A 23,765-nucleotide genomic window follows, 5' to 3' on the forward strand; every position below is an offset into this window, starting at 1 on the left:
TCATGTGTCTGTTGGCTGTTCGGATGTCTTCCTTTGAGAAGTGTCTGTTCATATCTTTTGCCCACTTTATAATAAGGTTGTTTGTTTTTCCTCTCCGCACGTTTGAGTTCTTTGTAGATCCAAGATGTTAAGCCTTTGTCGGACCTGGTCTGCATTTTTTAAATGTTGAAAAAAAAATACTAAAAGAAGACTATTATTTTATGATGCATGAAAACTATCTAAAATTCAAAATTCAGTGTCCATAAATAAAGTTTCATTGGAAATAACCATGCCCATTGGTTTACATACTGTCTATGGCAGCTGTCGTGCTACAGCATCAGATTACATAGTTGTGACAGAGTCTGCAAAGTCAAAAATGTTTACCATCTAGGTCTTTATACAGTTTGCTGACTTCTGTTCTGGTTATTCTGATCAATTAATCAAACCTATTATTTTAGTTAAATTTACCTTATATTTATTTAAAATGCTTATTCATTTTTAATTGGTTACATAATAGTTATGCTTACTAAAGGGTCACATGTGAAGTTTTTACACAAGCATACAATGTGTAATGATAAAATTAGGATAAGTGGCATATCCATCACTTTGAGCATTTATTCTTTGTCTTAGAAACATTCCAATTCCACTCTTTTAGTTATTTTTGCAATATACAGTAAATTATTGTTAACTATAGTCACCTTATTGTGTTACTAAGCACTAGATTGTATTCCTTCTGTCTATCAATATTTTGTACCCATTTTAATCTTCTGTATTATTTTTATTAATTTGCCTCCTACTAGGCATTTGTGGTCCTTATTTAGTACAAAAAACTAAATAATGTGGGCAAGTCTCAGGTATTGTGACAGCCCCTCGGAGAAACATTTTTTAATCACCCAGTCTTTTGTTACTTTTCACATCACACCCTACAGGCAGTATGCCTCCTCTGCTCTGCAAAGGCAGTCGTACTCTAGTTAAATAGAAATATGATAAATAAAATTACATTTCAAACTGTCCTGCTGCTTGAAGAATCTCTACAAAAATTTAATCAGCAGCATACTTTTAATTTCATATCATCTGATATTGTTTGGGATCAATGACAACAAGCCCAGCAGTTTTCTCCACAGTTTTCTGTTTTCTTTGAATGTAAATTTTCCAGCTGGGCACAAAAGAACATGTAGGGAAACCAAATGTGTGATCTGTATCAGTCAGAATTCTGTTGAGCTGCATGAAACAGAAACTCAATTAAATACACTTGAGTAAATAAGAGGTCCCGCCTTCCCTCCACGTATCCTAAGTTCAAAGGAAAGGAATTTAGCTAGTATAGTTGCCCAGGATTGTAATTTTTTAAAAAGTGGGCAGAGAGGTGGGGTGGATATGGGAGCTCCTTTCTTGCTATTGGTTTAGTTTTTCATCCTATAGGCATGAAATAAGGGATCTGCTGGAAACTATTAGATTTTAAGATGGAAAAAGGGAGAGACACAAAGGGCAAAAGTAAAAATGTCTGAAAAGTATATTTAACAAAGAATTCTATAGCAAACCACTAACATAACAAACATTAACCAGCAAACATTCTTTTAGTATCTTTCAAAATCATAATTCAATAGTAATACAGTAACTAAGTATGTCTCCTTTAATAAGTTATCTACATCTCATTGGCCAACCATGCTACATTGCCATCCCTGAAGAAAAAGAGGTCTGGGAAGGTAAGCATTTCATGTTGGGCACATTTGACATGAGTTTCTTTTAGTAAGGAACAGTGGAACAATGGATATTGGGCAGACAATTGGTACAGTTTGCCCAGTTGGTATAAGAGAGTCAGCTATATAGCAGGGCTTTGGGCCATAGCAAGGTTGAAAGTTATTTCAGCTGCACTGATGATTTTTACCTACCTTGGAAGTCAGAGAAACCATTCAGAGACATGATGTAAGTCATACCAACTTTTGCAATCATTTGAATGATTAACTTTATTGTGTCCTAGACTGATTATTGTAGTGGCTCTTTTCTTGTTTCGTTTTGATTGAGAGCTATCAATCCACATGGATGGACTTGGGGAGTTAATTAAGGACAGCATAGCATGCCTCCACCCCTGGAAAAATATGATGGTGTGGCAGAGAAAAATCTAAGATAGTCAACTAAATGTGTTTTCAATAGCTTTGTTGGGATAGAGGTCCTTAACCTTCTTAACAGGATTACAAGCTTCTAGAAGGCAAAAGTTTCTTTCTTATGCTCCTTTATTGCCTCTACAGGGGTTAACACAGAGGTGATACTCAAACTTTATTCACGATGTGTAAATATGATAAAGGCAGTTTACTCAGAAAATTGGAGTTTCAACTTATAACAATTCATCCCCTCCTGTTAATATTTAGCTCACTTTTTGGAGATCAGTGACTTCAAGGGATAAGAGTTATATACCCCATAAATCCATCTCTTACGTGAAACTACTGGGGAAACTTCCATTTCTGTCAATATCTTCCAATGTGTAATTTGTTGTTTATAGAATATTTATGTAGGTATATATATTTTGTCATTTAATACCACCCTCCTATTTTTTTGTTTTGTTTTTATGAGAAAAATGGGACTCAGAATTAGTGAAGTGTCTACATATAGTGTTTGTATATTTGATTTTGATGTTTTCCCTTTGTATTTAATCCACCAAATTCAACCTTGCACTTATTAGCAAAACTCTTGATTCTCACATCACATCATACTTCTGTGAAGAAGAAAGTTCCACATTGATACAGCATTTTAAAAAAATGCAGCAGCAGTTTTTTTGGCCTAGTTTTATACTGTTTTTAGCACTAAGTCATAAACTTCTTTTAAAAGCAATTGATCCTTTCAGATTATGAAGTCTTTATTTGCTTGCTAAAGGAAAATGCTTTTTCAAAATATTTTTGACAAAAACAACAGCTGTACCCACATTCATAGGTAGGAGAAGTTTACAAAGCCGTAATATATTTCCTGGAGGAGTGATGTGGAATATAGGAGTAGATAGAAGAATGGGTTGTATTTTCTCTTGCTGAGGCATTATATTGCTGTGAATTATTACACATGGAGAAGTACAGTGGCAATGTATTTGTCTGAGCTCCTTCAACAGAGCACAACTCTTTAGAGACTTTATTAGAACAATTATACATTTATCATTTGTCATAGAGAAGAAATATGATATTGAAAAGAACATGGATTTGGTGTTAAGAAGACCTGAATTTGAATCAATGCTATGGTATATGGTAGCTCTATGGTCTTGGGCAAGTCATTAACATCTTTGATCCTTCCTTTTTATCAGATGGGGATAATAGCTCATAGGATTTTTTTGAAAACTACTTTAGAATGGTTATTTATTTTCATTCTCCTATTTTGTGTTTGTTTTGTACAGAGGGAAAAATTCATAAAACTACTGGACCAGCTGCATAACTCTTTAAGGATTGACTTGTCAAAATATAGGGTATGTACAAAATTATTTGCCTAAAGGTAAACTGTTATTCAGATGATTTCTTATCATATTGTAAAAATTACCCATTATGTAATGGAAAAGTAAATATATTGATCTCAGGTCCTGCCATTCCAGGAGTAATCCTGCAGATCTATTTTTTTTGCTTAGATATTTTGCTCCACATAATCCTAAAACAAAATTGTGTGTGTGTACAACTTTAATTTATAATTTTTAAATAATCATTATTTAGTAACCCCTAGCTAATTCACAGAGTAGACATATGGTTCAGTCCTGATTTTTGAAAGCTTGCCCTTTATTACTGAGATATTCTGCTGATATTTCTCCAACTTCTGAGAGTCCTATTGGAATTTGCTGCTTTGCTGCTTAATCGTCTCTTCTCCTGGATTATAGCTGCTCTCTGAAAAATCTGTTCAGAATTATCAATAATTCTATATATTTACCTCCAGGTGCAACACATATAGACACAAATATATTAATATATATGTGCATAAATATGCACATATAATTTTAGTTACAAAATATCTTAATTACAAAAAATTTAGTTATAAATTTTAGTTACAAAAAATCTATAGTTGTAATTATAGATGCTCTTTTACATTTCACATTCTTTAACAATTTATCCTAACATATTCACTTATTTGCACACACACACATACACACACATATACCTTATGCATTCATTTTTAATTAGTCTCTTATTGACAGATACCTTAATTCCTATTTCTGGTAATTATAATACCAAATGTTATCAAACTCACATTGTATTTTGGAACTGGGACTGACATTATGAGAAGAAACCCACCATGCTAGCTGTTGAAAAAGATATCTTGGAGCAAGAAGGGTCTTGAGGTCACCTCATTTGAAGGGGTCCAGCCCCTTTGCCAGGTCGTGAGATCTCCTGAAGGAGAGTCGGATAGGCGAAAGACGAAAATCTTATACTCTTATACCTGCTTCCTGAGCAGATGACATCCTTTATTAGTTAACAGAAAGCTTTTATAGCATTTGTAAAAGGGGCAAGACAAAGAAAATTCCTTCATGTACATATACTTTAAAAGTTACCATCATCTAGCGGTCTTTAGAAGAAACGAATAAACCAAAAACACTTCTACTTTCAGTTAATGAGTCTTGAGATAAGTGTAAAAGGAGTTTCACTTAAACTAAACATAATGCATACAAGGTTTACTTTGACTTCGGTTCCACATCAGTTGTCTAATTAAAAAAGCCTTAAAATCACTAGTACAAAACTATAGACTATACCTAGTGATAGTAGGAATATGAAGCCCATTAACTTGACCAAACAACAGTGGTTAGCATTTAAAGAATAACTATGAAAGTCACTTACTGTGAAGATACATACACTAATCTTTATTCTGAATAAACATATAAAGTGAACTAAACATAATGAAATAAAACTAACACAACTAAAATTATTATGGTTGCATAATTGCCAATGAACTTTTAAGTTTAGGATAATGGTGATTTGGCTGTTTTCCCTTATGCTTGGCAACCTCCTGGAAAACATCTTTGTGGAGCAATTATTATTTTCTTTGAGGCACCAATTTTATCATTGTGTGAACTTAAACTTATGAACTTAAAACAATCTTCAAAGTAGCTATAAAACACTAAACTATAGCACTAAAACTTAATTAATGACACAAAGTAGAAACCTTGTTAAACATAATCAGAGCCTAATAATTTTTGTCAACCCTCATACATATGTATATTGATTATATAAACTTGTATGATATTACATTTACCAATTATGATTAATACAGGAATAAAACAATTATCATGTCTAGAATAGCACTGCCAGCAACTCTCTTCAAAAGAATCCCAAATTACAGTCCTTGAAGTGCTTCAAGAAAGTTCCCAGGTGCATGGTTCTTCATGTAGCAGTTCTTCTCTTTTGGGCTTTTACGACCTTCAAAGCTTTTGTAATCGCCTTTCTTGTCCAGGTGTATTTAGTTAATTATCATGAAACTATCTAATTAGTATATTATGAATTCAGTGAAAACCCACTCTATAAATGTTTACTTAAAATTTAACTATAGAATTAAGTAAAAACCTTAACGATTAATCTTTATCCTAAGTCTGTGAAGACAGTGTTATAAATCACCTACATAACTCCTAGATAAGTGTTAGAACTTATAATGAGCTCATAATGAACTTACCATAAACTTGTACTTCTAAAAAACCTTATGTCTGAACACTAAGCTGCATAATTCTAAATCAAATGAGTGAATATACTTATATCATTTTTTACTCAAGCAACATCTAGTAACTTATCACCAAGTGAAAGAAAGCATTCTTGATGTGCTTCAGAGTTTAACCCTTGCATACGTTAGAAAAGGCCAAGCGGCATAGTGGGAAAATGGGAAAATGAACCATGACATTCTCAGGTTAGGTGTGAGTACTTCGCATAAACATTCCATTTTCTTCTTCCACGACTGCACAGAATTTCTTCAGCCGTATCAAACAGCAAAGGTAGAAGACAGAAGGGCTCAGCTTCCCGGGCTCGCCCTGCGGCCCGGGGTCTTCGGCCCACCGGGACCCTGTCAATCATGTGGACCTCCAGGGCTGGCTCCCAACACTCATTCTTCACCTCATTATTTGGGTACCTCAACTCTGCTCGGGATCATGAGGAGCTAGAAATTAGCTGTGATTTTCCTGAAGGCTCGTTAGAAAGCCAGTCTGACAGCAGGTTAATATGAGAAATTTCTCAGTGATAGAATTGTTTCTTAGTTCAAATATTTTTATAACTACAGTTTTCTTTTCCTTCAAAAGTTTGAGCATCTGTATTTTTAAATAATACTTCTCACTAAACCTCACTAAAAGAAATATTTTGTTGAAATCCATAGTACTTCAGGAGAGACTGTGCAATGCACACTTAAAATAAACTAAAGCCAGCTTTCTTTTCAACTTTTATAAGTTTCTAAGTGACTAAAAGTAAATGTAGCACATATACAATTTTCAAAGTATTTTAAAAATTTTCCTATCTTGAGAAAGTTATGTAAAATTTTTCCCATCTGTGCTATACTCTTCTTTTAATGGCAAAACTATTTTATGAGCAAGGGTTAATAATATAACATTGCAATAATGATATTGTTTTGTATATTTTACTGCATTGTGAGGCTAAATGGAAAAGTGTAGTTTTCTAGGAATAAAAAGGTAATATTTCAGATTATTTATTTTCTATAATGTTTTATGATAAAAATATTTTGAGAATACTTTAGGGGTATTTAAAAAATATTATGCAGTTTACTTTCTGTTTTCTTTCAAAGAAAGCTGGTTTTAGTTTATTTTCCACTGGAGAGTTAATGCTAACAGTTTTATTCATTTTCTGTTTCCTAACTAACCAGGAAAACTTTCCTGCAAGCAATACTGAAAGACTGCAGGACCTGAAATCAACAGTTGATCTGCTAACAAGTATCACTTTTTTTAGGATGAAGGTATCTCATTTTATTTCTGTCACTGTCTTGGTGTGACATAGAACACATTCATCTCCTGGTAAATTCTTGTTTTACCCTTCTCTTAATCAAGTGCTGTGTCACCCCATTGATTAAGCTGTACTGTCTCTGCCTGAACTAAATGAATCTTCCAATTTAGGGTGTATTGAGGAAAGGATTATCCTAGCAATTTAAAATACTCTGATACATTTGGTTCAAATTTAGTTCTAAATTAAATCCATCTTAAACAAAGCTTGCTAGTAAGTAGACATGGCACTTAAAAACCGAAAGAATGTTAAATGGAAATGGAATTCACTTCTAATTTTAGTTTTAACAGATGTTTTGCTGACTTTCTCACTGCAAGAGAGTAACTGATTCTTTTAAGTTTACCCCAGTTGTGGCAACTTACATTTTCAGAACTGACAATCTCTACATAAGAATATATTTGGATTCCTATGGACCAGATATCACCTGGTACATTGGTATAAATTGGCTGTTATCTAACAAACTATCCAGGAGTTCTTTTAGATGTATCCCTTCTGCTTTAATAGCAAGTTGTCTGCAGTCATAATTTTGGCCAGCAGTCCAACTTACATAAAGCCTTTCTAAAAACTGCTTGTCAGTCTATGAGCTAAAATATTTACTCTTTTTAAAAGGCTATTGTGATGCTTATTTAGAAATTTGTTTTCTTTTCATTTACCCGTGTTTTGTTTTGTTTTGTTTACTATATTCTAAAAATGGAATTTTATGGTAAAAAATAGAAAACAAAGCCATACTATATCATTGGCCACTTAGAATCTTTAAAGTTTAATTGAAATTCATTTGGTTTAAAATCAGGTTAAAAAATCAAGGCTGAGGTGAGTAGATTGCCTGAGCCCGCGGGTTCGAGACCCGCCTGGGCAACTTGGCGAGACCTCATCTCTACAATAAATCAAAAAATCAGCCGGGCGTGGTAGCGCGCCTGTAGTTCCGGCTACCCGGCTACTCGGAAGGCTGAGGCGGAAGGATCGCCGGAGCCCAGCAGGTCGAGGCTGCGGTGGCCGGGAGCAGCCACTGCACTCCAGTCTGGGCGACAGAGTGAGACTCCAACTCAAAAAAAAAAAATCAGATTAAATTAAAGTGACTAGGAAAAATAAAATTTATGTTAGTTCTGATCTACTGACAGTAGCTACTAGCTGTTTGAGTAGTGAGCTGATAATGATGAGACCCAATCAAGTTGACTTGGATTGACAAGTGATGTTTGCCATTGACATTGAGGGATGAAGAGCAGGAGTGAGTGCAGGGAGTACCAACACAGTGATAACACATCTGCTACACTGACCTTGCAGTACTAGAAAACAGTGTCCTTAAACTTGCAAACTCCTTTCCTACCCTCACTGCCAGCTGATAACTTTGTTTCCTATTTCGTTTAAAAAAAAAAGGAAGAAAGAGTGTCCTCAAACTCCAACCACATTACTCCCAACACCTTACCCCTTCTAGATACTTACCTACATGTGTGCATATACACTTCCTTTTAGTTACTATTGATGAGCTATCTGTTGTTCTGGAAAAGGTCATCTTTTCTGCTTGTGCACTTGACTTTGTCTTCTCTTGTGTACTAAAATATTGGTGTAGCAATCCTCTCTTCTCCCCTAAATTACAGTTTTTCCCTCGGTACATGCTACAACTTCTCAATCGTAAAAATACTGCTGGACTCCATTTTCTTCCACAGCTACTATTCTGGTTCATCTTTTTCTAATATCAAAACTCCTCAAAATTATCATCCATACATTTTGTTTCAATTTCTTTAATCTTATTGTCTTTTGAACAAATTTTCTCCTCCCATTATTATTATTTATTTCGTTACAGACAGTAAAAATCACTCTTTTTGTTATACAGTTACACTAGTTTTGACAAATGTGCAGTTGTATAGCCACCACAATGATAAGATACAGAGCAGTTCTATAAGTCTACAAAATTCCCTTGTGCTACCCCTTTATAGTCAATCCTCCTACCACACCTTCATGACAGCTGATTTGTTTTCTGCCTATAAAATTGTCTTTTCCAGAACATCTTGTAAATGAAATAACACATTGTAGAGTCATTCATGCTGTTAAGTATATCATTGGTTTACACCTTTTTATTGCTAAGTTGTAATTCTTTGTTATGTATATACTATAGACATTTGAGTTGTTTCCAATTTGGAGTTGTTACAAATAAAACTGTTGTAAATAGTCATGTTTAGGTTTAGACTATAAACATAAGTTTTCCTTTTCCCAGGGTGAAATCCCTAGCAGAAATGTGCAAGAGTTTCAGTTGTGTTACATTTTCTAGTGAAACTCTTAGAATTTTGATATAATTAATTTATTTGTTATTCTAATAGGAGTGAAGCTGCATCATCTTACTGTAGTCCTAATTTTATCTCTCTAAAACTTAATAACGTTGAGTATCTCTTTGTGATCTGATTTGCTATCTCAATATCTTTCTTTGTGAAGAATATCTTGACATTTTTAATCTGTTTTTATTAGCCTGTTTTCTTATTGTTTAGTTTTTAAAAATTCTTTTAATCAACAGATAAAATTATTTATTTATTGTACACAGCATGAATTTTTGAAATATATATATATACACACCCATTGAGGGATGGCTAAATCTAGATAATTAATATATGTATTACCTCACAAAGTTATAATTTTGTGGTAAGAACACTTAAAATCCACTCTCTTAGGAATTTTAAAGAATATAATATTGTTGAGATTTGAGAGTTATTTACATATTCTAAATGCAAATGTTCTTCAGAATATTTGCTAATGTATTCTCCTTGTTTGTGTCTTGTCTTTCCATTTTCTTAAAAGTATTATCTGCCCAGCAGTTTTAAATTTTGATCTACTTAATCAATTTTTTAATTTACAGATAATGCTCTTGGCTAAACCAAAGTCACAAAAACTTTTTTTTATGTCTCTTCTAAGTTTCATTTTACCTTTTATATTTTGACCTATGTTTTATTGAAAGTTTGGGAGAATTTTTGGTTGTTGTTGTTATTGTTTGGGATAAGGTATAAAATATGGATCAAGGATAATATTTTTACATATTTATGTTCAATAGTTGCAACACCATTTATTGAAAAGTTTTTCCTTCCTCCAATAAATTGTCTTTGTATCATAGTAAAAAAAAAGAAAAGAAAATCAATTGGTCTTATATGTTTGGGTCTATTTCTGAACTGTCTGTACTGTTCAGTTGTCTATACTTTTATCACCATTATGACTTGATTACTCTGGCCTTATAGCAAATCTTAAAATCATATATTGTGCATCTTTCACAATCTGTCTTCATTTTCATATTGTTTAGGTGATTTTAATTCTTGCTGAAGTTTTAATTAAGATAGCATTAAATCTATAGATCAATCTGGAGGTAATTGACATTTTAACAATCCTTAGTGTTTGAGCCCATCATTAGTATTTGAATCCACCTCAATCAGATTTTACCCCATCATTTCATCAAAAATAATTTTGTTGAAGTCACCAGTGACTATCACTTTGCTAAACTTAGTAGTCAGTTATAAATTCTCATCTTACAATCATCAGCAGAATTTAACACATTTCATCACTCCTTCCCCTCAAAAAAACCCTTCTTGTCTAGATTTTCAGGATACTCCCTCTTCTTTAATATTTCTCCTATCTCACTGGCTGATTTTAGGATCTTTACTGTTTTGTTTTTATCATTTGCCTGTTAACATGAAACAGAACTTAATATAATTTATTTCCTAGACCTCTTCTTTATCCATACTCATCCAGTGTTTTTTTTTTTTAAATTATTCTGTAAACTAATAATTTCCAAATGTGTATCTCTAACCAGAACATTTCCACAACTCCAGACTAATTTATTCAAATGTCTACTTGAAATTCATGTGTTTGCCTAACAGATTTCTTAAACTGTTCAAAACTGAACTCCTGATCTTCCAACCATGGTCTTTCCTGTTTAATTTAAGGCCACCTCCATTATATCAATTGGTCAGGATTGGAGTCAACCTGACTCCTCTCTTTCTGTCACACCAATCATCCAGTGTGTTAGCAAATTCTATTAGCTCTATCTTCTAAAATTTGCCAGAATATTCTTTATTCTAACAATTTTTCATCCAAGGTGATAGCACCTTGGTCTAAGCATCATCTTTTCTAACCTGAATGTTTACAACATTCTTACCGTTGGTCTTTCTACTTTTTCCATAGCCCACCTTAAGTCAGCATAAGGAATCCTTTTAAATGATAGTTATTTTGCTTAAGACAGGTAATTTTGCGCGTCTGCTTAAGCCATCCAATTCCTTCCTACTTTGTTCAAATCTAAGGCTCTTACAATAGTCTATATCTGATTTCCCCTTGTTCCTATCCTGTTATTTCTTTGATTTCATCTACTATTGGTGTCCTCTGTATTAATTCTGTTCCATTGTAATACTTCCAATCCCCCATTCTCTACTTTGTTTTTCTTTTCAACAGACATCATCATGTAATATATTTTACTTTTTTTAATTTTGTTTATTATCTACTTGAATTTAAGCCCATGAGGAAAGAGATTTTTTGTTTATTTTGCTCATGTAGTATCACCATTTTTATAGTGATAAATATTTCCTGAATGATAGAATGAAATGAATAAATGAAGGATGTTTTAATTGGTTACGTTAAGTGTTTCCATTCGAATGCTTATAACCATCATCATTTTCTTTCTTTTTTTGTTGAAATTAAGTGTATTTAAATGGGTAAAACATTGTACATCCTTTAAAAACCAAAATCTAAAGTAAGCGAATCAATAATACAAAGTAGTTTTTAGTAGTAATTGGAAATAGGGGTTACATTGACCAGTGTGAAAATGTTCACACTAAGTGAACTTTCAATGATTCAAGTGTGTATACCACACAGTGGAGGCTGGTGTGATTTCAGATTAATTCCTCCCCTGGAAAGACCATCCCCAGTTGAATTCTTCCTCAGCCCACTCTGTCAGCTCACAAGATGGGGTAGCTGGCTGCTGAGGTGATTCCACAGTTGTTCTTCCAGTCTCTGACCATTTTTATGTAGCCATACCTGCCCCATTCTGCACCCCAACTGTTCTTCGCAATCCAGTATTTGTTTTCATCTGGTTTTGCTCCTTCAAAGCCATAGCCAACTGCCAGAACAGCATGATTCAAATTTTCCGAGCTGCAGTCTGGTTCATAATAAATGCCTTCTTCATAGAACTAGAATGGTTCATGACTTGCATCAATAGCAACAGACATAGGTCCCACAATTGCCACAGCAGCCACCAGAGACTTTTCACACACAGGGATAGGGATGTCTATGAAGCCAGTGTCATTAGCAACAGAATACTCAGGCTTGTACTTACAATGTTCTTCCTTTCCTGTTTAGAAAAGGAAGATAGGATAGGATGTCGCAGAGTCCAGGCCTCCATTCTTCTTTACAAACTGGAAGGCATAATCCATCCTGCCACCTTTACAACCCGCATTTCCTTGAGTCTGAGAACAGTCCACCAGGTTTTGCTCACTCAGTACAACAAGTTTGCCAGTTTTTCAGAAGTTTGTCCTTCAAGAGCACCAGTTGCACAAAAGCCCAACCTGAATCACGTTCATACTGATCCTTCACAGGAGTCACGTAGCCCTCCTTTCTCCAATCCATAGATGGGTGGACATAAGAAAAGGGAGGTTCCTGGAACACTTTCCCCTTCTTGTGCTTCTGGTATTGAAAATCATTCATCCTCTGGTTGTATTCTTTACTGGTCATGTCCTCAAAGGTGTTCATGGCCAACGGGAAGCCATGTTTCCCTTCCCTGTATTCCTGATTGTGCTGTATGATCAGTTTCATATTCTTCTCCCACACTGCTCTCTGCCATCCTTCTTCATTCATTGCATATAATTTCCTGTATTTTGCCTTCCACTGGTTCCACTGTGCAACTTAACTGTCATCCAGTGTGGGAGCAGCTGAAGCTATTCCGAAGCAAAAGGCAACCAGGAAGAGGGAACGATTCATGTTTCAAAAACCAGTGCTGACCAGAGCTACACAGCCACAGTGGTTGGTGCAGGGTCTAGGGCTCTCCCGTCATCTGCTGTCCCATCATTTTCAATAAGCTATTATATTAGAAAGTTAAGATAGAAATTTACACATTTAAAACCACATTTTAAGACCACATTTCCTGTAGAAAAATCAACTAGAAGCATTTATTAAGTATTGTTTAAATAGATTATGCCAGATTACAATGTTATGTTGTTACATTTAAGAAAATAATTTTTCCATCAGGTTCTGGAGCTGCAAAGCCCTCCAAAGGCCAGCACAGTGGTGAAGGACTGTGTCAGAGCTTGCCTGGATTCTACATACAAGTATATTTTCGACAATTGCCATGAACTTTATTCCCAGCTAACAGACCCGGTGAGAAAAGATGTGTGTCTTTTATGGTCTCTTTTCTAATGTCTGTTTCAATAAGTTTAGAATGACAGTAAATAGGAAAATATGTTCCTATTTGCACATTAACTGCAGACTTGGGAATTTCCATGCCTTTTCTTCATATTTTAAGATCATTTTCATCTATATGAACTAATTTATTCCTTACAATAACTTTACGTAGTAAAGGCAGATATTATTGTCCAACTTTTTAAGTGAAAAATCAGTTTAAGAAGAATTACGTGGTTTGCTGAAGGTCACACAAGTGGATAAGTGACAGATTTGGAATTAGTACTAGGATTCCAACTCCTGTTTCTGTGTTCTCCTGATTTATACTTCCTCCCCTACCCTTTTACCTTGCTTTTAATTTTACCTTATAAAAGTGTTTAATGAGAGTTTTATAGGACAGGATGGTAAAATTATTGTTTGCTAGCTTATTGAAAATTATTTCAAAAATGCAAGAGAAAATAAAGACAGTCAATATATACTTACTACCTAGATAACCAAATTAACACTTAGCAATATTTCTGCTTTTTATTGTTTAAAGGCACAAATGTTACATATAAAATGGTATTTTGCTTTAAATGTCCTAGTATTGCTCCTCTCCCTTTTTTCTTCTTTATAGATAAACACTTTTCTAAAATTGATGAGTTTAAACATCTTTTCACATATGATCAATGGACACTTCGGGTTTACCTTCTGTGAATTGCTTTTTAATTTTTTGCTGATTTTCCTCTTGTCTTACTTGTCTGTTACTTATTAATTTGTAGAAAATTATAAATGTATTGTACATACTAATCCTCTACTGATTAGGTAGATCTCGTATATTCCCTATTCATGTCATGTCTTCTTGTTGTATTGAAGTTTTCAAGTGCAAACTATGATACACACACACACACACACACACACACACACACACACACTTTTCTTCTGTAATAGTAATAGTAATATATTACTATGACTATTTTGGGGGGAATAGTTTTTAAACATATGTCTATTCTACCTGAGCAACATAGAAAGATCTTATCTATGCAGTCTAGCATGGTGGTGCATGCCTGTAGTTCCAGCTACTTGGGAGGCTGAGACAGGAGGATTAATTGAGCCCAGGAGTTCAAGGCTGCAGTGCATTATGATGCCACCATTGTACTCCATCCATCCTGGGAGAAAGGACAAGACTCTGTCTCTATTAAAGACAAAAAAAAATGTGTCTATTGCCTGTTCTCTTCCTTGAAGAATGCAGTTGCTCCACTATATATTGAAAATTATATAATTTCCCAAGGAACTTTCTGATTACTGGGGTGGAACAAATTAAAGAAAGCAACTGTTGGAAGAAAGCATGTGAGATTCTTCCAAACTGGATTTTAAACTCGGTTTCATATAGTATGTCATCTTTCTGGAGTCACTGATTCTTTTGCCTAATGGAGAAAAAACATAATGCTAGAGTTTGGCTTATCAACCCTGTTAGATATTCTCTAGTTTAAGAATTTGTTTCTCTGGGATTTCTAGGGATTAAATTGGTTTTTACTAGTACTCTGCATCGGTGACTTGCTAATGGCTTCTCTTTGTCTATTCTCTACTTTCTATCTTCCTTTCACAGGGTTCTTTCAATTCTTCTACATTTTTCAAAATAATTGTCTTTATTTTACCTGAAGGATAAGATTGAAATTTTTTATTGTACTATGTAAGTTATTCATACATAACTTCATAATCAATCTTCACTAGAGTGTGCTTCCTATTTCTCACTATCATGAGTCAAACTGGTTTGCTCTAATGAACTCTAAATTTTATAATTTCCATGAATTGACCATCATCTTTACATCCCTGCATTTATGCATCATGTTCTATATGCCTAAAATACTCTTCCTCCATTCCCTGCCTTCATCAAAATTCAGCTCAAATATAATCTCTGTTAAACAAAACATTATTCATGATACTCATGAATGATAAGGCAGATTATTCAAAGAGGACTGTTGCAGCATCTATACAGGAAGGTCATCACAATGGGGTTTTCTAATAAGAGAGAGAATTGGGGCTCAACTCCAAATACCACAAGGAAAAGTGAGACTTTATAGACAAGTAACTGAGGTGGCAGACAGGGGTCACTGGATGGAAATTACTAAGAAGTAATACCATGGGCAAGAAGGGATTCTGGCTAAATGGATCTGATAGGATGCTTGCTGAAGTCAGATCAAGTGATCAGATATCACCTGGGGGATTGTAGCATAAGGGAACCCTGGATACTGAGGATGGTGGATTCTAGCTAAACTGACTTAGCAGGATTCTTGCTAAAATTGGACAATGCAGAAACTAACATGGAAACTCAAAAATTGAGGCCCAATTGAAAAGACAGCTCAGAAGAGGTTGACAAAAGTTTGTTCAAAGAAACTTTGTTACCTCCTACTAAAATTCACACCCAGTGGAGAAATCAAACTGCCTAGGTAAAGTGATTTAACCTTGTTTAGTGTCCTTCTAATACATAAATAGTAATACTAATAAACAAATTAAGTGATTTATTTTTATAAGAAAGCTTTGTAGGCAGTTCTCTTAAAGCAAACAAGCCTTTAAATAAGTAAAATGAATTGTGTCACATCAAAATAAATCGAATAGAACTTAACAGTTTCTGACTTGGATTTTAAAACTAGATATTTACATAATTTTCTTACTAACTAGTTTTCTATTTTGATAAATTGATCTGTAGATTTTATCTGAAATTTTGTCAATGTAGAGACTGTTTGGAGCTAAGCTTTAACTTTTAGGAAAAAACCTTTCTATAAATGTTATCATTTGAAATTCTAAAGGAAGTACCCATTGGAGCTGAATTATGGAGACTAATAGTCTTTCTGAAGTCATCTAGGAATGTTTCAAATGATTAAAGCTTATTTCCCCTCAGTTGACTATAGTTCCATGTTCCTAAGAGCTCAAGTTAAAATCTTTTTGTCTCATGTCACACGTTTGACTTATCTTCAAATTCTAATGATTTTACATTCAAAATTAAGTACTTTAATTTCAAAATACTTTCGGAACCTGACCATTTTTCACCAGTCTCATGCTTCTACTCTAGTCCACAGCCACCATTATTGTTCACTTGGATTACTATATAACTTTCTAAGAGAGCTCAGTGTTTTCACCCTACCTTATATTTAATCTCAACAGAGCAACTAGAATGGTCCTTTGTGAAAAAAAAAGAGTCAGATTATGTCACTCTTCTGCATGGAATTTTTTTTTTTTTTTGAGTGGGCGACTCTCTCTGTTGCCCAGACTGGAGTGCAATGGCACAGTCAAGGCCCAGGCTAGAATGCAGTGGCATGCTCACAGCCACCGTAGCCTCAACCTGCTGTGCTCAGGTAAGCTCATGGCCACTGCAGCCTGACCTGCTGGGCTCAGGTGATCCTTCCGCCTCAGCCGTCCAACTAGCTGGAACTACAGGCGCACACCACCATACCCAGCTAATTTTCTGATTTATTGTAGAGGTGGGGTCTCATCAAATTGTCCAGGCAGGTCTCGAACCCGTAGGCTCAGGCAATCCTCTCACCTTGGCCTCCCAAAGTGTTGGGATTATAGGCATGAGCCACCGTGCCCAGCCTAGAATGTTCTAAAGGCCCTTCATTTAAGTCAAATACAATGACCTACACAATCTCATATGATCTGGCCCATGTTATACTTTCCATTCCACTTACTCTAATTCTCTCCTCTTTGCACGTCACCAGAGATTATGCACAGGGAAGTTGTGTAATCAATGCTGTATTCCTGCTATTTATGGCAATTAAAAAACTTATAACAGCACTTAGTAGGCACTCAAAAAGGCACTTGTTAAATGAATTGAATAAATGAACAAACAGTAATTTTTCTAACACAATAAGAATATGTAGACCTATTTGGTTTTTTGGCCTATTATAAGCAAGATTGAACACAGTACCCTATTTGATGGTAGACTCTCAGTGCTTCCCTAATGCCTCTTGCAGTTACTCTGGGTGATATGGCAGGGTTCTGGACAATGAGGTATGGGAAAAATAAATGAAAGCCACTTCTAGTCCCAACCCATAAAAACATCTTGTAACCTGCAGTGCAGTAACCTGGAAGGATACATACTCCAGATGGCATAGCTACCAGATGGAGAAAGGCTGCCTAACCAGCTTTAGACTTTGGATGTTTAAGAAATAATCCTTTATTGCATTAACTCACTGAGATTTGGAGATTTATTTGTTACTATAATACAATCTAGCTTATCTTGACTAATAGAACTTCAGATTCATTTCCAAACTGTCACCTCAACTATTTCAAATACATCGAAGTTTATGTGACTATCTCATTTATGACTCTTGGCTGGTTACCCAGTCGCCCATGGGATTATGTGCAAACTCTTTGCTATTATCCAAAGTCCTTCCAAGGTACATACCCTGACTATTACCTTATTACTTTGATGTCATCTCTACCTTGCATTCTGATTCAGCACACTAAACTCCTTCATGACTTTACTTGCATTTTTTTCTCTTTTACCTTCCTGACGTGTGCTTCACTTCTCCAAATCCCCCTCCTCATGGCTAACTCCTGCTCAACTGAACTTTTCTTCAGAAATCCTTTGTAACTTCTCCTACCTGGACTAGGAGTTTCTGTTTTCTTAATACCCTGACATGTTGCCATCAGTGCACTATCATGCTGAATTTTAGGCACATAATATGATATCAGTTTGACCTGTCTTCCCCACTAGATTGTGAATTTCATCTTTGTATAGTCCATGTCCAGTGGAACACCTGACTCGGAGAAGGGTTAATAAAAAATATTATCTAATAAAAATACAATCTTATAAAATAGCATTACCTTAATTTTTATTTACAGTATCCTCAAATGACTCTACTTTAAAATGTATGGCACATGATCTCTGATATCAAAACTCCTAAGCTCAAATCGCCACTCTGCTGCTTAGTTTTGTGGCCTTTGATAAGCTATTTAGTTTCTTCATGTCTCAGTGTCTTCATCAGGGAACAGTTTTAATATCCATGCTACTTCTGTTTTATCTAAGCCCTCTCTAGATGATATAATGCCTAAAACCAAAATTTAACAATTTCAGGACTGTTATACAGTACAGTTCTGATTAGCTAAATGTAGAAGCATACTTTCTCTCTCCAGAGGGGTTTCAGAGAACCATATAAAAATAAAATGCTTGAAATAAAAAAGAAAAATTGATTTGACAGAAAAGTCAAAACACTTGCAGTTTCAAGACCAAGAGAGAAGTGTGCTCTTCAGAGGCTGGCCACACACTTAGTAGGTGGCATTTATGTTGACTGGATTGCTGGAATCTATGTTGACATTATAATTTAGCATAACTAAGGACTCCAATGTGTCAGTATAGACAAAAGTCATTGGTCTCTTGCATAGAAATACATGAGATCAATTCATAAACTAGGATAGATATATATTCAGCAAATATATATATATCCAGCACCATTACATATCAGGCACTGCTGTAGATTCTGAGGACACCTCAAGGAGAAAATTGTAGTTTCTTTAAAATATAAATAAATAAACATTTCAAACAGATTCGAAAATGTTTCAGCTTATTCTTTACTGAAAGAACATCTATATAAAAAGGAAATTTGTTTTCTGAAGGTTTCTTTAGAAACATTGAACAATATTAGGATAAGTTAGTTGAATAATATTAACAATGATTGAACATTGATTAATTCACCAGCTTGAACACATCCATTTTACTAAAATCTGTATACATTTGTGGGATGAGGAGTATAGATGAAAGTTTCTTTTAAATGAGTTCCTAAAGGATTTATCCTAAGCGAATGTCACAGCAAAAAACTCAGTTCTATGAAAATCACTCAGTGAAATAGCTTTTTCTACTGACCAATAGAAACCTTTATTAAATGATTTCTAATGTCCCCACCCATATTCATCCAGCCCTGGAAACTTGTTTACACAGAGATATTCCATAAGAAAACATTAAATAAATTAATTAATAAAAAGTAAATAAATACATTTATTTTACCCAAAGATGTTGCTATTTTTTGAGTTGAAGTCTAACTCTGCCACCCAGGCTGGAGTGCAGTGGCACACTCATGGCCACCCCAGTGTTGACCTGCTGGGTTCCAGCGATCCTTCCATCTCAGCCTTCCAAGTAGCTGGAACTACAGGCATAAGCTACCACACCCAGCTAATTTTTTGTTTTATTGTAGAGACGAGGTTTCATCACGTTACCCAGGTTGTTCTCGAACCTGGGGGCTCAGGCAGTCCTCTCGCCTCAACCTCCCAAAGTGCTGGGATTACAGGCTTGAGCCACCATACTCGGCTTATATTAACTTTAAATGTAGCTGAGGGCAGTGGCTCATGCTTGTAATCCCAGCACTTTGGGATGCGAAGGTGAGAGGATTGTCTGAGTCCAAGGGTGCAAGACCAACTTGGGCAACATGGCAAGACCCTATCTTTACAATAAATCAAAAAATTAGCCAGGTGTGGTGACACATGCCTGTGGTTCTAGCTATTTGGAAGACTCAGGCAGAAGGATCGCCTGAGCCCAGCAGGTAAAGGCTGCAGTGGCCATGAGTGTGCCACTGCACTCTAGCCTGAATGACAGAGTGAGACTCCAACTCAAAAAAAAAAAAATCCCCTTTAAATGTTGTGGTAAATTTTAAGTAGTTTATTGAATACCTAAGTAAGTTGTAATCAACTAAGGTATGTCTTACCTGAAATACACCTAAACTTTGAATTTTGAAGTACATCTAGGGACAATTTTCAAACATCTGACTAGAAGGTTTTTAGCTAAAAGTAAATAAATAAGAACAGACTAAGATGCCTGACATTCATGTGATAATTACTTTTGAAAATCATTTCCTTAAATAATTGTGTTTTATTTTAAGACAGCATGACTGACATGTGAATATAGAGGAAAATTTGTTACCTAAGATTAGAAGACATACATAAAATTATTAAGAACATATTTTCCTCTTTATTAACTTTTGGTTATACACACATATGAAAATTTACATATATATGCTCAGTCTCCTTGTTTCCCTCCCAAATTTAATTTCCTCACCTCTCACTTTAGAGTTAATCTCTATCATGAATTCAATATTAGCGTTCTGGTTCACCTGTGTGTACATTTATTGTATATGTCATATTACCCATTTGGTAAACAACCTTTATTTCCATAATCCAGAGATATACTACATTATAGAAACAGGCAGTACTGCTGTATGATTACATGTACTGATTCTATAACCAGACTGTATTAAGTTATTGTTGAATTCTTCTATAATTGTTAAAGCTTAATATTACTTTTTGAAAGCTATCTATGCTTATATATGTAGGTACAGTTTATTGATTTTATTTTTATGGCTGCCTACAGCATAAATAAAAAATTTATACATCAATTCCAATTTTTCACTATTACAAATGAGAGTACAACAGATATCTTTGTGGTAAAAGTGATGTGTAAAATTTTCAGTATATTCTCTTAAAGGATAATAAAATGCCCTCCTTTTCTCTACTTTTCCCTTTCTAGTAGAAAGAGTATGAACTTGATTTTGAGTCATCTTGCATCATTTAGAAAAAAACATTCTGTACTTTTTCACATGTATTAAAATACTCTTTTGTCTGATTCCCACAGTAAACATTGAGTTTAATGAAAACTGAAACTCCATATGTCTTATTATTGAATTTGTAACATATAACACTGTGCCTCACAGACAGTAGCAGAAATCAATAAATACTTACTAAATGAAAATTCTATCCAAAAACATCTGTTTGTATTAGGCAGCATGTTATATGTATACCACTATGTTAGCCAAGTTACCTTCTGAAAATGCTTTGGGGAAAAAGAAACTATCTTCTTAGAATACTTTAACTGGCAACTTGCATCAACTTAAAGGTGTAAAATTTCAGAAAGTCTATGTTTAATTTGTAGATATATCTTTTGCAGTTATTTTAACCAAAAAGTTCATATAGCTGTTTATATTTGTCTTTTTTTTTTTTTTAACTTTTGGTTTTGCTCTAGTCAATTTCTAAAGCATTTAGTGATGGGAGGAAATTTAAAAATAAATGTGCATCTGGCTTTTGCCTAATATCCTGGCATTTTGGGAGACCAAGGTAGGAGGACCACTTGAACCTAGGATTTCAAGACCAGCCTGAGCAACACAGCTAGACCTCATTTCTACAAAAAGTAAAAAGAAATTAGCTGGGCATGGTGGCATGTGCCTGTAGTCCCAGTTACTCGGGAGGTGAGGTGGAAGGATAGCCCAAGCCCAGGAGGTCAAGATTGCTATGATCTGTGACTGCACTACTGCACTCCAGCCTGGGTGTTAATGTGAGACCCTGATTCACAAAACAACAAAGTTAAATCTAAAAAGAAAATAAAATGTGCCCTGAAATTTATAAGTAGGAAAACATACAATTCTGTAGCCCTTATTTGAAATATTTAAATAGTAATCATTAAGAAACTGACTAGAAAGTATACTGACTCTTTTTAGAATTTAATCCAACAATGTACTTTCTTATGTAATCATTAGTGTTACAAAGAAAATAATGTTTATTCAGAAAGAAAAGTTCTTTTTTAACCACCTAATATGATTACTGCCTTAGTTCTAGATCTGAGTAAGTATGGACATATTTTAGACTTAATTTCTTTGTAATTTGATTATTGGAAAATGTATAAAATAAAAAATATAAATAAAATTCTTTTTAATGCCAGCTTCATAAGTAATAGACAAAACCTTACTTACATAAAGAAACTACTCAAAATGAATAGCATTTTGCCATAGCTTATGTGTTGAAAAAAGTAAAACATGAAAATATTGTCTAAAAAATTATTAGACAGCTCTGTTCCCATCACTGTGTATTTTAATTTAATTTAATAATTGTATTATAATTTTAATTGTAATTAATAAATTAAGCCACAAATAAAACTTTATTAGGTTCTGAAAAAAATCAACAACATACAGAGTATGTTATGTAAAGTTAGTGGAGTATTGATCCTAAAACTGAGTTCTGGCAATATGTTTTTAAAAATATGAAAACTATGTTATTAATGAACACTTATTTAAAAAGTCTAATAAAATATCAACTAACATATTTTTAATACAACTCGATCAAGTAATTTATCCCATCAATGCAAGGATGGTTTGACATTATTAAATAATTTATCAATTTAATTCACCATATAAATTAACTAAAGAAGAAAGATCGGGCAACCCTCTTGGATCCCCTCCCACTGTGGGAGCTTTTCTGTCCTCTTAGTAAATCCTGCTTTCTCAATTTCTGGCTGTCCGTGTCCCTCATTCTTCCTGGGTACAAGACAAGAACCTGTACCTGAAGAGCTGCTGAAGATCATGGGAGTCAAAGAGCCGTGCACTCCAGAGGCTGGCTTGCCTGCCAATGGAGCCAGCTGAACCAGGACAGCTGCTGGAAGAAGGTGAGACTTCGAAGCTGAGACACTCTGGGGGCTAGGCTTGCCAGCCTACTGAATCTGCAACACTTTCAGGGTTTAGTTTGTCAGCCTTGCCAGCCTATTAGTGCCAACACTTCTGGGGCTAGGCTTACCAGCTCCTTGGGCCCAACTCTCTCTAGGGCTTGGCTGGCCAACCCATTGAGCTGACACTCTTGCAGCCCAGGCTGACCTGAAAAGTCTGTATCACTCCCATCTCTACTCTTCCATGCACCCAAGACTCCTATCCCACAGTTCATGCGCACCCCACTATGGGAGTCCTGCCTTCCCTTAAACTGCTCCATGCCACTGCAGATAACCTTGAACTGTTACGTTTTATGCTAATACAATTTTACCTACCTCTTGGTGTTGTTAGTAGAAAAAATATGGTAATAGATATAAAACTAGTATATTTAGGGTATGATAATTTATCAAGTTAGTTGCAATTGATGTGAATTGACACCTTAATGTAGTTTAGAATAATATCTATAGCTGTGATTGTAATTCATTCCAGAATCTGGTTTACACTCCTGTTTTTTGTAAAAAAAAAAAAAAAAAAAAAAGAAGAAGAAGAAGAATATCATATATTTATTCAATATATGTACAAAAAGTATATGGTAAGATTTGATACTTCTTTATAATTGAAAACTAATTCTCAGCAAACTAGGAGTAGAACAGTCATTTTTTTTCTTTAATTTAGTTAAGATTACGTCTTTAAACAATTGCTAACAACATTATTACTTAGATAAAATTTAGGTGCATTCATTTAGAAAATCTACAATGTACAAAAATATGCTATTGTTTCACATAAGGATAAATCTCATTCAACAAGTATAAGGGCAATAGCATTTCTTTACACAAAAAAAATTGGCACACACATTACTAGGGAATGGAACAGATTATTTGGTATGCATTGTTGCAAAAATTATCTCATGACATGGGGAGGACAAAAAAATGACTAGATTCTTACCTAACACTGTGTACAATATGAACTTAGAACTAAAAAACCAAATGTAAATGATAATGATAATGATGTTGTAAGACAATACCTTTCCAATGGGGGATAG

The 23,765-nt window shown here is 34.5% G+C and overlaps 1 protein-coding gene across 3 annotated transcripts in view; it reads left to right on the forward strand.

Annotated features, from left to right (window-relative positions):
• The window catches only part of UNC13C (unc-13 homolog C), a 390,922-nt gene that overhangs the window by 91,320 nt on the left and 275,837 nt on the right, over positions 1-23,765 (forward strand). For all 3 annotated transcript variants that reach the window (XM_008059183.2, XM_021712948.1, XM_021712950.1), the window contains 3 exons: positions 3,353-3,421; positions 6,790-6,879; positions 13,134-13,262. In XM_008059183.2, the coding sequence (XP_008057374.1) occupies positions 3,353-3,421; positions 6,790-6,879; positions 13,134-13,262 (288 nt within the window). The remainder of the gene's footprint in view (positions 1-3,352; positions 3,422-6,789; positions 6,880-13,133; positions 13,263-23,765) is intronic.

Source organism: Carlito syrichta, unplaced genomic scaffold, assembly GCF_000164805.1.
Source record: "Carlito syrichta isolate Samal-C Ts95f unplaced genomic scaffold, Tarsius_syrichta-2.0.1 Scaffold303772, whole genome shotgun sequence".
Taxonomy (NCBI): Eukaryota; Metazoa; Chordata; class Mammalia; order Primates; family Tarsiidae; genus Carlito; species Carlito syrichta.